Genomic DNA, 18632 nt, shown 5'->3' on the forward strand with positions numbered 1-18632 from the left:
CACTACGTAAACTGCTCTGCCCATAGACGTTTTTATAACGCTGACGCGCTCGACACGGGTCGCTCGCTCGCTCGACGACAGTTCGGAACTTGAAATTATTGTTTTATAACGTGCAGCTATTTTTCGGGACATTAATTTCCACTTTGTCGGGAATCGGGAACACATTCTAAAAATCGGGAGAATCCCGCCAAATCCCGATCATCGGGCAACCCTAGTGTGAAGAAACCTGCATACATCTGCGAAGAAATTCAAAGGTGTATGTGAAGTCCCCAATCCGCATGGGGCTAGCGTGGGGCCTACAGCCCAAGCCCTCTCGCGTATGAGAGGAGGCCTGTGCCCAGCAGTGGGACGTTTATAGGCTGAAATTATTATTATTATTATTTTAATATACACCGCCCGCTGATGTCTTATATGCTATTAAAAATTCAACATTAATAACAACTAAGTAGGCAGGCATAGGCGTCCAATTTAGCGTATGGCACAGGCACTAGTTCTTACGATATTACCGTAATTTATTATTTGTGACGTTCCACGGCAAAAGGTACCTTATGGCACCTGGCGCTTACGTCGCATAGCGCCGCAATAATAATAGCGCGCGGCGGCGGAGCGGCGTTAATAATAGCGTAAGCGCCAACGGCCATAAGGTACCTTTACCCGTGGGACGTCACATTTTTATTAATCAAATACACTCGTACCGACGGTAAACGGCCTGATGGCCTGACTTTGGTACCATGGGAAAGGGGGCGGTGTTTGGTATGGGACGCTACGTGCGTCAGTACCTTCGCCGCCTCCCATGTCAGCCGTACCTCACGCGTGGCCGGAGCGGCAGCGGAAACACAAGCGGATGTGAAGCGTCGAAAATATGATCCTCTCTCCCCTGCCTACATAATCGTCCCTTTCGCAGTTGAAACGGCGGGTAGCTGGGGGAGCCGATGAGGAGCGCTTCACACGCGACTTCGGACATCGACTCAGACAGAAAGGGGAAGGCCCCGAGTCGTTCTCGTTCCTCGTGCAAAGGTCCGTGGTAGGGTTGCCAGATGGTCGGGATTTGGCGGGATTCTCCCGATTTTTAGCATGTGTTCCCGATTCCCGACAAAGTGGAAATTAATGTCCCGAAAAATAGCTGCACGTTATAAAACAATAATTTCAAATTCCGAACTGTCGTCGAGCGAGCGAGCGACCCGTGTCGAGCGCATCAGCGTTATAAAAACGTCTATGGGCAGAGCAGTTTACGTAGTGCCAGCCAATAATGTAAAATATCGTTGTTTTTAATACAATTAGGTACTTTAATTTGAATGTTTTCTTTTTCCCGACTTAAGTCTCAAAATCCCGATTTTTTTTATTTTTTCCCGATAATAGCGCCTTTCGATCTGGTAACCCTAGTCCGTGGTGATCCATCCAGCGTGGTAATGCTGCGAGCATCATGGGCACCTTTGCACCAGGAAGGACTTGAAGCGTTTTGTCTTTTTTTTTAATTTATAATTTTTATTTTTATTTGTAATTTTAGATCTTGTAACTATAATTTGAACAACTTCCCAGTATCTGATTCAGTTGAAATTTGGAGTACTATTGTAATTCCGGTGCCAATGCCATAATATGCTAGCAGGGTGGTGATCTGATGATGCAGTCCGTAGCAGGGATGTTGCGAACATCCGCATCCGCATCCGCAACCGCGGAACTTCCGCATTATTTTCGACATCCGCATCTGCATCCGCATCCGCATAAAATCGATGCGGAGCTTATGCGGATGCGGATGTCGAACAAGTTGGTACAGGAACGTCTTAGCGGCGGCGTAAGTGCTGGGTAATTTCGTCATTACCTATAACGAAATCGTTTAGATCCAGAAAAGTCGGCCAAGTTACTGTTTATTAAATATAACGCACCTATATTCTTGCTCAAATACTAAACGTTTCGTTTTTCTTTAAATAAAAAAATACTAAAAATTTAATATTTGACGTTTTCTAAGTACCTAATCTTGACATCCGCATCCGCATCCGCATCCGCGGATGTGAGCCTTTAAATATCCGCATCCGCATCCATCATCATCATCATCATCATCCTGGCGTCAATCCCAGCTGTGCCCCCGCGCGGGGCGCGAGGACCCGGGGTCCGCCTTCCGACTCCTTCGTGTCCACTTTACCCGATCTTCGGCGTCCCTGGTGGTGAGTCCGTTGGCACGCATGTCCTCCTTAACGACATCAAGCCATCGCTTCCTGGGCCGGCCTTTTCTTCCCGTATCCGCATCCGCATCCGCGGATGTCAAAATATCTACATCCGCAACATGCCTGGTCCGTAGGCAGCCAAAGGAACTCCTCGATGGAAAAACACAAACACAACGAGTTAGGCTCATTAGAAAGGTCTCAAGCAAGAAGTACTCGCTAGATAGACATAACATGCAAATAAGAATAAGTACAGTCAGAAATAAAAGTGTGTCACGATTTTTGAAGTGAAAACTTCTTTAGCGGCGCTGGACACTTTTTGAGCTGGGGAAAAAATGATAAACTCGAGACAGCGTAAGGCGATCACGTGACCGTAAGATTTAGATGGCCACATTTAGATGGCATTTAAATCAATAAAGAAAAACTCAATGACATTACATGGAAAAGGTTCTAATCTTGTACGGGCTGAAATACGAGTATCTGACAGTTACATTCTAACTTTATATCACTCAAATATGTCGCAGAATGGCCTGGATCATCAGATTATTGTCTATTTGTGGGCATCCTAATGACTAATTAGTCCTAGGGTTCCTCGAGATAGTAAAACAGTCTAGATTCAACTGAGACAGACTATAATTGCACGAAAGTCAATAAACAACATACAACATCCTTGTATTGCCAAATCTCTAATCAGAATCACTAATTAGGTAATCACAATTAATAATCGGAGATCAATGCGTCTACACGTGTCAAGGGTCGATAGGAACTGTCCGGCGCAGCACTTGAGATTAGGTGACGTTATCAGGCTTGACCCGTGGTTTGTGCACTGGGTTCCCGACATCAATAAAGCTAGGTACATCTCGATGAAATCGCTAATAAAATGAACTCTAGTACTGGTGAATAAAACTCAAAATATCATGACCAAATATATTTAGATGCGAGGTCTGCAAGGTAACTTTACAATTTCTATTCGAATTTTAAACAATTAACGCTACAAATTTGTATTTCGAATTTTAAACAAGCTCACTGACCAGCAATTTCGGAACTAAAGTTTTTCAATAGAAAGGAGGATGCAGGATGGGTCAATTATACATAGTGCTGCAGACATTTTGGACTAGTCATTGAGTTTTCACTTCTGTCGGCACTCCCGGAGTGCAACCCGTTGTTGGTTTTTTTTTTGGCATTAATTGTGTTAAAAGTGCACTGAGTGACGCCTTCTGTTATTGAAAATCACAACCCTTTTTAGTTACAAAGCTATTCACAATTGTTTAAGCAAATGTTAAGTTAATGTAGCGTGGAATGCGCTTTGTTTGTTTCTCCCTCTAATGCTGTAGGTATCCATTTTAATGTGTTTATATACTTAGCCATAAGAATCACTGGACACGTAGGTACTCGGTCTTTCTTCTCTGTCTAACCATTAACGACAAACGTGATGTGAACTTTAAACTAAAGCGCTCTTATAACCCGCATGGTTCGTTTGTAAACAATTTAATCTGAAAAAGGCGATGTTATAGCTATATAAAATTACTGTTTACAAGCGGGTAAATGTGTCCATGCATATCAAGTTATATGGAACATCATGGTATAATGTAATTTGTGCCCAATTTTAAAGAGTTAATTATAGGTACCGTAAAACGGGGTGAATAGACACGATTTTCAACTTCAAGGACGATTTTCACCAAGAATCCAAATGATAAAAGTAATAATTTTGACATCATGATTTGAGTCTTGCTTAGTTCTTCAATTCTGTATACTTATTTTTAATTTCAACCCCCTGATTTTAGAGAAAATGAAGAAAAACTACCCGATTTCGACGTATCGTAAAACGGGGTCGATAGACACGTCATATGGGGTGATTAGAAAAAACAGTCACGGCTGTCACAAACTTCAAATAGGTTTTTATTAGGATAAAAGTAAATAAATAAACTGACTTTCACTAAATCACTTTTTTATAAATCAACTATAATTAAACTAGTCACATACTCATAAAACGTATGAGAATTGTATATAAAAAATCAACTTAGCTTACACTAGAAGCATATTCTTTAAGTACCTACCTATTATTTAAGGAGCAGTCATAAATATTCATATCACAATACATAAAATCACAATGAATAACTATGATAAAAACGTGTTCAAACTCAAAACTCATATTTAATACCAAAATATATGAAACATTGCTAAATTTTATACTTTATAGTATTGTATAATTTAAAAATTTGAGAAAATACGTTTTGACAACCCTAGCATAAATATTTCCATTCACCCCTATTCGTTATTCTTCACCCCTCAGTCGTGTCTTTTCACCCCATATGACGTGTCTGTTGACCCCATATGGCGTGTCTCCTCACCCTGTTGTCGTGTCTATTCACCCCGTTGGGATGTAAAAACGGTTATGATTTGTTTTTTGGACATTTATCTTTAATTAATAAGGAAAATCGGCATTATCTTTTATTATTTATACACTAGAAGAACTGGTTTACTTAATACATTATAAATAACACAATAACTAACCTGTATTTCACTGCTACGTCAAAGATCAGATAGGCAATATATCTTACTTTCACAAGGCCTCACTTCAAACTAAAATATTTATTACTTGTGATCATCTTCATGCTTGATTCGTGTTACCAGATTAAATATTGAATATTCTACTATAATTGTATCTCAAAAGAATTGGGGATGGTAGTCTACTTTTTAAAATATAACAATGTAAAGGAAAGTACCGAGTTTTTCTCTATTCACCCCGCGATTTCTGGTGACCCCGTTTTACGGTAGGTAACGTTGACATTTAAATTGAGATCTCTGCCGAATTTCTTCATCATTTATAGGTAAACTAATTATTTTAAACGTTCCAAAATTGATTAACTACTTATCATACTTGTGCCGGAAGTTTGAATCGTTTTACTTTCTTGTATGCTCAGTGTAGGTATAGTTTGTAGCTTTCTAGTAGAGCCCGAAGGCTTATCCTATTGTCTATTGTTCAGTAAAACCGCACTTGCTACTTACCTGCAAAAAAGGGTCTTTTTTATTCTAATTTGCACCTGAGCGCAGGCTAGTCCAACGCTCAAAAAACCAGTGTAGGTGCGCTCTCCGATAACGCGCCTTTGTTACGCATCTCAATGACACATTTTAGACTGGTTCTGTAACGTTCGACTCGCCGGCACTCAGTAACCGAAGTACTGACCACACACATCGGTACAAAATATTTATCCATTAGTTCATTTTGAATCTTATTGCAATTTCCATAGGAGTTGTAATTCAATTACCTGGGTAAAGTGAACGAGCGATTTTTTATGCAGGTGGTTGTGGCACGTGGGACGAGCGGTTTTACTAACAATAGACAATAGGATTAGCCGTCGGGGTCTTATTAGAAAGCTACAAACTATACTCGTGGATTTCCATAGTTGCCCGCGTCCGTCATTTTACCTGAGAGGGGATAACTTTTTTCAATAACTCAAAAATGGGTCAACTATGTATGTTCAAAATACCTAGTTTTTTTCGTATTATGGGGAGGGGGATGGGGGCATAATTTCGGTCTTTCGGAGCGATTATTTCTGAAAGTGTGTTTTTAGGGTTCCGTATCCAAAGGGTAAAAACGGGACCCTATTACTAAGACTCCGCTGTCCGTCCGTCCGTCCGTCCCTCCGTCCGTCCGTCCGTCCCTCCGTCCGTCCGTCTGTCACCAGGCTGTATCTCACGAACCGTGATAGCTAGACAGTTGAAATTTTCACAGATGATGTATTTCTGTTGCCGCTATAACAACAAATACTAAAAACAGAATAAAATAAAGATTTAAGTGGGGCTCCCATACAATAAATAAATAAATAAAATAAAATAAATTTATTTCAGACAATTAAACAGTCCATATTTTTACATTTTTAAATTAAATAAAATTAAAATTAAATTAAATTAAAATTAAAATTAAAATTAAAATTAAAATTAAAATTAAAATTAAAATTACAATTAAAATTACAATTAAATTAAAGATTAAAATTTAAAATTTAACAAACAACAGAATTAAAATATACCTCACTTTATATTATTATTTACATGTATTAGCATGCAGTGGTTCATGTAAGGGCAATCAAACCTGCTGGAGATCATGCTCAAGATGATGTTGGGGCTAGCACGCACTCTGCAGAGCAAGGACGCGCACCGCCTGCGCAGAGTGGTGAAGAAGCACGCGGTGCGCGCCTCCGCGAACATGCCCGATGCACTGCAGCGACGCGGCAACCTCAACATCACCCTGAACGTGTTTTTGACCGAAGTTAAGCAACGTCGGGCGGGGTCAGTACTTGGATGGGTGACCGTTTTTTTGCTTGTTTTGCTCTATTTTTTGTTGATGGTGCGGAACCCTCCGTGCGCGAGTCCGACTCGCACTTGGCCGGTTTTTTATGTATTTTTACAATGGACACCGCGATTTTTAGGGTTCCGTAGCCAAATGGCAAAAAACGGAACCCTTATAGATTCGTCATGTCTGTCTGTCTGTCCGTCTGTCTGTCCGTCTGTCTGTCCGTCCGTATGTCACAGCCACTTTTCTCCGAAACTATAAGAACGTATACTGTTGAAACTTGGTAAGTAGATGTATTCTGTGAACCGCATTAAGATTTTCACACAAAAATAGAAAAAAAACAATTAATTTTTGGGGTTCCCCATACTTCGAACTGAAACTCAATTTTTTTTTTCATCAAACCCATACGTGTGGGGTATCTATGGATAGGTCTTCAAAAATGATATTGAGGTTCCTAATATCATTTTTTTCTAAACTGAATAGTTTGCGCGAGAGACACTTCCAAAGTGGTAAAATGTGTCCCCCCCCCTAACTTCTAAAATAAGAGAATGATAAAACTAAAAAAAATATATAATGTACATTACCATGTAAACTTCCACCGAAAATTGGTTTGAACGAGATCTAGCAAGTAGTTTTTTTTTAATACGTCATAAATCGCCTAAATACGGAACCCTTCATGGGCGAGTCCGACTCGCACTTGGCCGCTTTTTTTATATCAGTTTGTCGGCATGATTGATACTGACATGCAAAATTTCAGATTTCAGATCACTGTGCTAAACCGTGAATAGAAATAAATATCAAAGCATAAGACCTATAACAAAGCGGGCAGCCAACCGCTCACGGCCGGCGCTACCAGACAATCGAGTAAATTTTGCTTCTCACAATCACGAGACAGGTTAGCATGGACGAGAATAGTTAAATACGAAAAAAGTAGAATGCGAATCCTGACAAACGGGAGGATTAAAATCCGAAATTATTTTTCGCCAGTAAGTATCTGATCCCAATTGATGATTCCTTCTACATCGAGTGGTTTGGAAATCCAAGGAAAAATTGAACTTCCAAGGTTCACAAAATTTATGCACACCTCCTGGAATTGAGCAAACTCTGATTACACGCATTTATTTTAGGACCAAATGAAGGTATTAAAACGATTTCCAGCTTGTTGAGAATTAATTCCTCAAAATGCTGTTTTAGGTAGGAACACAAATAAACCGTATACCTACTCAGGTATAAATCTATTTGTATTAAGTACCTAATATTTTAGTTTTTTTTTCACTTGCGGAAGCGCCCCCCTGGGCAGCATGAACGCCCCCCAATCGCTTCCGCGGCCCTTACCGCCCCCCTGAAACTCTTCAGCGTCCACTGGGGGGCGGTATTGACCACTTTGGGAAACTATGGACTAAGTCAATATTGAGGTAATCAATTTAACTTTCAGGCCTCCATTTTGATGATATATTATTTTGTGAACGAATACAATACAATTACCTACAAACAAACAAATCATCAAAAACATTACATGTAAAAAGGTGCAAGTCTCGCAACGCTTCTACTACAAAAAAGTTTAAGATGTAATGTGAAACCAAGTCGGTTATTTTAATCAGTGCCAGGGGGTGTAAAAACCGTATCAATAAGATATCTTTAATTTGTAATACGTATAATGACTTGGCCATCGCACGGCTGCATAATGACATAAGGATCATCGTCACCTATTAAAAATCATTCTAATTGCAGTTTGAGCATTACACATATTTAGTGTACGGTACGGTGAGTATACGGTACGAGTAAAGCATTATGTGCGATTGCCAAGTCATTCTATGTATTACAAATTAAAGATATCTTATTGATACGGTTTTAACACCCCCTGGCACTGATTAAAATAACCGACTTGGTTTCACATTTTACATCTTAAACTTTTTTGTAGTATAGAAGCGTTGCGAGACTTGCACCTTTTTACATGTAATGTTTTTATGAGATCTCATCTCTTTTTGTAGGCAGTCCTTCTTTTCGGGTACTCATACCCATACTATGTATACACATATCATAACTAAACACATCTTCATTCATACTCACATCGTACATCGTAGTGTACCTTTACTTTACCTACTATTTGTAGGAACTGCAACAGTAATTTTGTAATAGCATATATTTATATGGGATTACAAACTTACTTATGCAGTTCTTAGATCTTTAGAACGTGACTGATATGGCCATATTTTTAGGTTTTCTATGGCTTGATAAGCTGAAAACTACTTATGTTTAAAATGTGAAGCTTGTGGGTATGCTAGAAGTACCTTAGAATTATGATGATCGTGAGTGAGTGAATCAGTGTCGAAATTAAGGAACACATACAATAATTCTTAAACTACAAATTCAAATTGAATGTTTTTGAGAATATATCTTAAGCATGTTAAGCCCTATAGATTACTGAAAATTCAGGGTTCTAGCTTCAGCCATTCAGCCAGCACAAAATTACAGGACGTCGAAAATGGCCTGAAATCCTGAATCGCTTCGAGAAAAGGATGGTACGGCCGTGCCTCTTTGTTTTGCTCGACTTGGCGGGGGCACTGCCGTGCCCCCAGATAACATTTAATTTAGAGAAAATTATTTTTTGTTAATATAAAATATTTTTTCACCTTTTCCAACTGTTAAACAGTATGCAATAGTTATAGTAGAAACTTTTTATTGCTGGAAACCAATCTTGGATCTATATCTAAATCCCTAAAGTCTTTTCTCCTATCGATGCATTCCCTAATATTGTTTGTCATAATGATCAGTTGTCCTAACACTAAAAACCCTAATTTTGGTTATCCTAATATTGATTACTTATCTGAATGTTATTATGCATATTTTCTTTATTGCGAGGGTCGCAGTTGAACCCTAACCTAACCCACTTTTGTGGCAGCAAGTTCTAAAACCTAACCATTTTTCAGAACCTTACATTATAGAAAATAATCGTTATGACAATTGATCGTTATGGCATGTGCCCATTAGGACAAACCAGTTAGGGCAAGTGACTTTAGGACAAACGTTGTTAGGGATTCAGAATGACACCCCCAATCTTTACAGTATTTAAAAAAAGGTTTAAATTATAATAGCACAACATAACAGATTAGGATTGTCTGCCTCCGGCTTGCCTTAGCCGGCTGTCCAGAGTGGAGTCGTGAAATCTACGTTCTCGAGGGTAGATGTGAAAACATAAGTGGCAAGTTAGCTACAGGTATGTTTAAAGTCCAGTGACACCTCTCTAGTTCTCTACCCTCAGCCCTCGCACCGGGTGTTGCGCTTGAGTCAACTTAGATGTAGCTTAATGTGGGGGCTCACCTTGTACGTGGGGGCGAGTCACCATCTGCCCGAAATAAAATTGTATTACCTATACCATTTTATTAGGCAGGCGTCTGGTTTACAATGCCATAGCATAGCGGTAGCCCAGTAGGCCCAGTAAGTCCATGGCTTTGACTCAATAGCCTAGCCTAGTCCATTTTAGATTCCATCAACTCTCAATTAGTCTTTATTAGAGATGCCCCGAATAATGGTTTTGGCCGAATACCGAATATTCGGCCACTCTCTCGGCCGAATACCGAATATTCGGCGACCGAATATTCGGCATGAGATGCGAACATTGTGAGTCACAATATTATGAAAACTGTTCGCCAACAAAGCACAACGTTTCGTTCTAAGATATATTTTTTGTAAAACAGGACTAATGAATGTAGGGTTAGAATCAATGAAATCAGACCCATGATAAAAATAAAATATTTCATAATCAACAAATGCTTAAATAAAGGGTCTTCCTATTTAACAACTTTCCAATAATACTTTTTAAATATTAAATACTTATACCTAAATTTGGTATTTTTTTGTGTAATTTTTCTTTTTAGTTAGAGGCAAGAGATATTCGGTATTCGGCCGAATAGTAGACAACATTTGGCCGAATACCGAATATTCGGCAAAAAGGCCGAATACCGAATAGTTGCCGAATATTCGTGGCGTCTCAGTCTTTATACACCTTGGCGGGTGCTGCTTCCACGTGCGTCCCATGATGGGCAAGGGCAGCATCCACTCGGTGTAGCCCCTACAGGGATTAAAATGTCAAAAGGCAATATATTGTCTTCGGCTCGGCAAACGCCTCCCACAGGTCCGGAACATCATTGTTTCGTGATAGGAAAGACATATTAATATTAATACTAGAGATGCCCCGAATAGTGGTTTTGGCCGAATACCGAATATTCGGCATGACACAAATATTTTTTAATCAACAAATGCTCAAAAAAGGGTCTTCGTATTTAACAACTTTCCAAAAACACATTCTAAATATACCTTACCTACATAGTTTTTGATTATTTTTATTGTGCAATTTTTCTTTTTAAGTAGGTGCAACAGATATTCGGTATTCGGCCGAATAGTAGGCAACATTCGGTCGAATACCGAATATTCGGCAAAGTGGCCGAATAGGCCGAATGCCGAATAGTTGCCGAATATTCGTGGCATCAAACTTGCCACTTACCATTTAACAACACAATACATTAAATAACTAAGCTAACATAAGCTTTAAAGTTTAAAGAATAGTGGCATACGACCACGGCTATCCTCTGAATATCTATAATTTAAAGATAATAAATATAAAATATTTTCTAAATGCGATTTCGAGATGATTTTTTTTCTTGTTTCATACTTTTAAGAGCGCAATTTTTCAGTAGTCGGGTTTTAGTTTTTGAACTTATTTTTGAAGTGAAAACTTCTTTAGCGGCGCTGGGCACTTTTTGAGGTGGGGAAAAAATGATAAACTCGAGACAGCGTAAGGCGATTACGTGACCGTAAGGGGCGTAAGGCGATCACGTGACCGTAAGCCCCGTAATTTATGGTGGCCACTCATAATTTAAATGCCTTTTAAATCAATAAAGAAAAACTCAATGTTATTTGACATTGTAAGTCGGGTGACAATGCAATATTATGGTACCATCGAGCTGATCTGATGATGGAGACAGGAGGTGGCCATAGGAACTCTGTGATGAAACAACGCAACCTAATTGTGTTAGGGGTTTTTAGAATTGTCTCGATGAGTATTAGTTGTCTGTCGTAAGAAAAGTACAGTCAGCGATAAAAGCTTGTACCAAAAATGAAATTTTTGCCAAAAACTTATTTATTTTAGTATGAGGGCACCTTCGGTGCCCGGCATTGCAGTGCGACACGTACGTCGGGCTATGCCCGACGCATTTAGTATGAGGTGCCTGGTATTGTCGTTCGCCACCACGTCGAACTACGCCCGACGCATTAGTATGAAGGGCACCTTTGGTGCCCGGCATTGTAGTGCGCCACGGACGTCGGGCTGCGCCTGACGCATTTAGTATGAGAGCACCTTCGGTGCCCGGCATTGTAGTGCGCCACGAACGTGGGGCGACGCCCGACACATTTAGTATGAGGTCACCTTCGGTGCCCGGTATTGTAGTGCGCCACGTACATCGGGCTACGCCCGACATATTTAGATGGTAGGCATTGTAGTGCGCCACGTATGTCGAGCTACGCCCGCAGCATTTATAGAATCCTGAGCGCTAGCGGATCCGAAATTCTAGGCGCCGGATGGCAAGGGGGGCGCAAAAATGGCAAATGAGAAAAAAGTTTTAAAAGACGCGAGCGTGGCGAGGGGGGTGGAAAATAAGCTTGAAAACTTCAACGAAGGGCGCCAAAACCCGATTTCGCTCTACCCTGATCAAGGGCTCGGGCCGGCACTGGGTACATGCAAGCAAAACCGGGGGCAAAAGCTGTAGATATTGTATGTATGTACATATTTGAAATGTGCTAATTACGCTCTTTCAAATGATATATGACACGGCATCATAACCTTAAGGAATACTATCTTTCCCTACCTTAGTTTTTATTTTTATAATAATTGACACTGTTGTTTCTTTATTTAATAGGTATATATTGTAGTTTTTATGTATGTATGTATGTCTAGATGTATGTTTATGGTTGTATGTATTTAAGTATGTTTATCTTTATTAATGTTTTGTGTTGTTTGGTTATATTCAATTCGACTTTTCATATTTTTTATTTGCGCCACCTACCGTATATTCTAATTATTTTGTCTCCGATATCCAAAGGTTGTCTGGAAGAGATCGCTCTTAAGCGATAAGACCGCCTGTTGTTACCTCTATTGTCTTTGTTTATGTTATTGTACATTTATTGTAAACTACGTGCATGTGAGGTGTGCAATAAAGAGTATTGTATTGTACTTCATTTAATTTTTTTGTTCCTGACTTTATGACCTCTAGAGGGCGCCATGATCAATTTAATGTGACGTTATAAGCCTATAACCAGCGGACAATCAAGACAATTCGAATGACACATGATTTGTCAAGTTATAATGCGTACTTTTGAAGTTATGAGGGAACAGATGAACATACATACATACATACCCACATACATAAAGGTCAAAATCATAACCCTCCTTTTGCTTTGCCGTAGTCGGGTAATAACATCATGAAAAAAAAAAACATGTATTCATAGCATAATTTTTATTTATAAGTGTTAATAATAATAATAAATAATAAATCAGCCTTTATACGTCCCACTGTTGGGCACAGGCCTCCTCTCATGCGCGAGAGGGCTCGGGCTATAGTCCCCACGCTAGCCCAAAGCGGATTGGGGACTTCACATACACCTTTGAATTTCTTCGCAGATGTATTGCAGGTTTCCTCACGATGTTTTCCTTCACCGAAAAGCTAGTGGTAAATTGATATTTCATACATAAGTTCCGAAAAACTCATTGGTACGAGCCAGGATTTGAACCCGCGACCTCCGGATTGAAAGTCGGGCGTAATATCCACTCGGCCACCACCGTTTATAAGTGAATAACAAGTAAATTAATAAGTGCATAACCTAATATGGAACAAGTAAATTAATAAGTGCATAGCCTAAAAACAAATAAATTGATAAGTACATAGCCTAAAAACAAGTAAATTAATAAGTACATAGGCTAATAACAAGGAAATCCTAATAACAAGTATATTCTACAATATCGAGATACAATTCTATTGGCTATATTCTACAACATCATACGAATAAATTCTATTGGCTATAATATTCGATCTATGCCCATGTTTCCTGGGACGGCACATAGTTGAATATGGGGTAGCCATAGTGATAATTATAATACATTTCATTAATGCTAGTCTTACTAAAATCTACATACGTTTCTAAAAATGTATTATACCTATCGCCAATTGGCAAACACGACATTAAGTTTAGCTTATTAACTATCGGTGTATCCTTAATTTTTTCTAAATTTACTTCTAATCCTAATTGATTAGTTGTTAAGTGAGTAGTCGGTGATGTCAAGTCTGGTGAATAATCATAGACTATGGCTCTTAATTCTAATAACCACTGTTCTTTAGCATACTGTTCTAATAACTCGCGATCATTATTGTCTTTGTTTTTCACTTCACTTTTTGTTATAATGTTTTTCAAGTGGTCTTCCCACATGTCATGATTGTTGTCTTTAGTAATGCAGAATCTCTGTGTGTAATGTTTTCTCATTGCTAACTCCACCCTGGCCAATTCTGCGACGTCATCTGCTGGTGCTGGTTGGGTGATCTGCATGTAGTGTAAGCGTTCTTCTATTTGTGTCTTCAAATCCTGCAGGTCTGCGATGTACTTGGGCTCTAATTGTGGCTCTTCTAACTTGCATGTGATTGATGCGTCTTGAAGTTTTCTGAGTCTTTCTTCGTAGACACGGCGTATCAAGACTGCTCGGTCGTAGAAGTGGTACTGCCGACACGACAACTTGAGCAACTTGTAATGTTCTTCACAATATTTGAATTTCATTGACACATATTTTTTACATGGTTTGTCCCAAGTATAGGCTGAACATATCAGTCCCACAAAATTCCCAAAGTTACCATCTTTTCAAATGCCAAAAACTACCTGCAAGTCGTATCAGGTAACAGTCGTATCAGGTAACAAGTCACTGTGGGATTGATTGATGTTATCGAGGATGCCGACACGTGGCCTAAGGCCTAAGCAGGCCACACTTATGGATCAGAGACTCAGAACAGGGTTCTTGCATCTGTACTGATATGATTGAAGCTCGCCGTGGGTTATGTGATTCTTCCAGACGCCATTGGTTATTCTGGTTTCGCTCAGCAAGTAAATGGGCCACGTCTACACTTAGCCGTCTTCGTTCGAGTCACGTCCGTACTTCTGTATTCCTCGCAAAAATACATGAAAAATAAAAATTGATACAGAAATTGTAAAGCAACCTAAGCAACAAGTGTCAATACTGTCAATGTCACTGATAGATGTCACTGGAAAAACCGATTATTTTTGAGCTGTCAAGATCTTATGTCAGAACGTCACTACTAATTTTGACAGCTCCCTTAAAAAAAAGAATATCTCTGGTTTTTGGCTTCCAATTATTGGGTCGTACATTATTGGGTCGGGCTTTCTCGACCTGTACCAATAATGTTCAGCCCAATAATTGAAAGCCAAGGGACTCAAATTAGTGGACGCGAATTATGGGGTCGTACATTATTGCCCTGTGAAAATAGTGGCTTCGTATTATCGCCCCGGACCAAACTTGCGCGGACCGAGAATGCTCAACCCAGGAATGTACAGCCCAATAATCCGCGTCCATCATGGACGCCAATTATTGGGGTGTACATTCTTGGGTTGAGCATTATTTGGTTGTGTATTAGTGGCTCCCGAATAAAGAATCTCCATTTCCATTGCGTTATGTTACGTTAGTACGGAATACGGACACAAGAGTTTGTGTACTAAAATTTGTCCGACATCAATCAATATCTCGCAAATAATTAAATGCAATTTAAAGTGCATTGGTTACGTGTTTGTTATCAACTTTTGTGTTGTGAATGGTTTACGTGTGATTAACCTAATGATATCTAAAAATCTGTGGACATTTGTTTTTATTATCGCAAGATAATAAAGATTTTAGGAGCCATTTACACATGGCGAGAAGTCACGTAGACTTTGTTTGGTGAAATGTGGAATGGACTGCGACGCGTCAAATAGTGAAATAAACCATTAATTTGCTATCACAAGTAAAATTAATTAAAATGGATAGCAAAATTATACAAAAAAATGCCATGCAGAAAACAGCCGAGTTTACTTTCACGGCGCCGCCTGAGGCTCCCGTGTTTGAGCCCACAGTCGAAGAATTCATGGATCCGCTCGGCTATATCGCCAAAATTCGGCCCGTCGCGGAAAAGACCGGAATATGCAAAATAAAGCCCCCAGCACGATGGCAACCACCATTTTCATTAGATGTAGACAAATTGAAATTTGTCCCACGGATTCAGAAAGTTAACGAGTTGGAAGCCATTACGCGATTGAAACTTTTGTTTCTTGAAAAAATTTTGAAATTCTGGGATCTCCAAGGCTCTCCCCTTAAAATACCAATGATAGAAAACAAAACTTTGGATTTGTACTGTCTTAAATTCTGGGTTGACGAAGAGGGCGGTTTTGAAAATTGCAATACTCCGAAAAAATGGCGTAAGATAGCTCATTCCATGGGATACAGTCAGAATGCAAACACAATGAATTTTCTCAGAAATAATTACGAAAAAATTCTCCTGCCCTACGATATTTTTGAAAAGAGCAAAGCAGACATATTAAAAACTGTTAAGAAAGCCGAAATAAAAGACGAAAATGACGTTAACAAAGCTCCCACATTTCGAGAAATATCACTGGAATCCATAAAAAAATTAAAAGAGGAAGAAGAAGAGAATGAAAAACCCCACACCAGTATTAAAAAGATGAAGACAGGGTCAGACATAAAATCAGATGTGGACATCTCTGGAACTAAAACTGAAAACAAACCAGAAAGTGAAGAAATGAAGTGTAATAGAGAACTCAGAAGACTTGCTTGCTATGGTCCAGGTCCTAAAATGCCTGGATTGAATGATGAAGAATTTGATATAACCAAGTCAAGAAAAAGACCTAGATATGAAATGGACCCTTTAGCTATTTATACCTGTGCTATTTGCCAAAAAGACCATAGAGATGATCTGCTTCTGATTTGTAATGGCTGCTCAGACACTTATCACACTTTCTGCTTGAAACCCCCTCTTAATTCAGTACCAGAAGGAGACTGGCGTTGTCCCTGCTGCATAGCAGAAGAAGTCCACAAACCTGCTGAAGCCTTCGGGTTTGCTCAAGCTGAAAGAGAATATACTCTGCAGCAGTTTGGGGAAATGGCAGATAAATTCAAATCTGATTATTTTGGAATGTCAGGACATCTTGTGCCAACCGGTGTGGCTGAAAAAGAATTCTGGAGGATTATTTCATCAGTAGAAGAAGATGTAACAGTGGAATATGGTGCAGATTTGCACTCAATGGATCATGGCTCTGGTTTTCCAACCAAGTCTTCCTTAAATCTTTATCCAGGCGACCAAGAGTATGTGGACTCTGGATGGAATTTAAACAATCTTCCAGTGCTTAATGGCTCTGTGTTGAGATTCATCAATGCTGATATATCTGGCATGACAGTCCCATGGATGTATGTTGGCATGTGTTTTTCTGCCTTCTGCTGGCACAACGAAGACCACTGGAGCTATTCTATCAACTATTTACATTGGGGAGAAGCTAAAACTTGGTACGGAGTGCCAGGAAGTGGGGCAGAGCTTTTAGAGAAAGCCATGAAGGCAGCAGCCCCTGATCTCTTTCAATCTCAGCCAGATCTACTCCATCAACTAGTAACAATAATGAACCCAAACATCCTAATGGCTGCAGGAGTGCCCATCTACAGGACTGATCAGCAAGCAGGAGAGTTTGTTGTCACTTTTCCCAGAGCCTACCATGCAGGTTTCAACCAAGGTTACAATTTTGCAGAAGCTGTTAACTTTGCTCCACCAGACTGGCTTAAAGTTGGAAGGGACTGCATAACACATTATAAAAACTTGAAAAGGTTCTGTGTGTTTTCACATGATGAGCTGATTTGCAAAATGGCACTTGAAGGTGACCGCTTGGACTTGGAAACTGCCTTAGAGACACAAAAGGAGCTTGTCCAGGCAGCCCGTGATGAAGGACACTTACGAGCATTGATGGCAAGCAGAGGTCTGAAGAATGTCTGCAGAACTGCTTTTGAACTTCTAGGTGATGATGAGCGATTATGTGAAGTATGTAAAACAACATGCTTCTTGTCCTCTGTGTACTGCGGCAATTGTAAATTCATGGCATGTCTGTCCCACGCAGAAGATGCATGCAACTGTCCGTTAGAGAGGAAAACACTAAATTACCGATATGACATGGATGAGCTTCATATAATGCTGCAAACTATTGACTTTCGAGTCAATAGCTTTGACAAATGGATGACTGAAACGAAAAACATTTTGCTTCCAACTGCACCTGACATTGGACGGCTCCAAAAATTAAAGAACTTGGTAGATGAAGCAGATGAACTTAAAATACCAAAGTGCTCATTATTGTCACAGCTAAAAGAAGAGTATACTAAAGCAACTGATAATGTTGAACCAATTGTAATAGAATTAGATGATGATTGAACATCTACAACAAAGTGGTTTAGTACAAAAGTAATTTTAAGTAAGAACTCTTGTATGAAAATTAGATTTGAACTGCACTAGATGTAGATGATTGTTTTTTTTTTCTTATTTAATTGAATTGGGGTTAAACTTAAATAAATGTTAATAGGCAGCTTAAGTACCTACATAATTTGCGATTTTATCAAAATTATCTTGGGTAGCAAATTTAAATATGAATGTTAGTGATTTTGCAAGCAAGAATTAATCTTAGAAAGAAATTTGATTAATAAATAAAAAAAACAATGAGTCCAGGAGTTTGATATACTAATTAATGCCTATGTGTAGTGTACATGATTCCACTTTTTACTATTTATACACTAGCTAGAAATATATTTTATTTTTGACAAATGTCTCCTGTCGACTGGCTTTCAAACTTTGCCAGCTTAATTGTAACTAAAAGAGTCTAAAATTATTTGGGGCCTATGTACAGTCGTCATTAAATAGGTATAGCGACGGCCACGGCCAACGCGCTCAAAAATATCTGAACATTCACTTTAACCTTTTCGCCGCCATTGACTTGATATAAAGTCAATATATTTCGTGCCCCACATGCCACGTCTTGATATTTGATACGGGTTGACTACGTGAAATTTTTAACATGGCGTTGATGACACTTACTTCATTGAC

General features: G+C 39.3%; 1 protein-coding gene across 1 annotated transcript; it reads left to right on the top strand.

The window, feature by feature from the left end:
- The first annotated feature begins 15164 nt into the window (after positions 1-15164).
- On the top strand, positions 15165-18260 carry LOC134650868 (lysine-specific demethylase 5-like). Its single transcript, XM_063505806.1, has one exon. It carries the CDS (start codon positions 15522-15524, stop codon positions 17964-17966), a length of 2445 nt encoding a protein of 814 aa, XP_063361876.1. The 5' UTR covers positions 15165-15521; the 3' UTR covers positions 17967-18260.
- The last annotated feature ends 372 nt before the right edge of the window (positions 18261-18632 follow it).

The sequence above is a fragment of the Cydia amplana genome, chromosome 1 (genome assembly GCF_948474715.1).
Source record: "Cydia amplana chromosome 1, ilCydAmpl1.1, whole genome shotgun sequence".
Lineage (NCBI taxonomy): Eukaryota > Metazoa > Arthropoda > Insecta > Lepidoptera > Tortricidae > Cydia > Cydia amplana.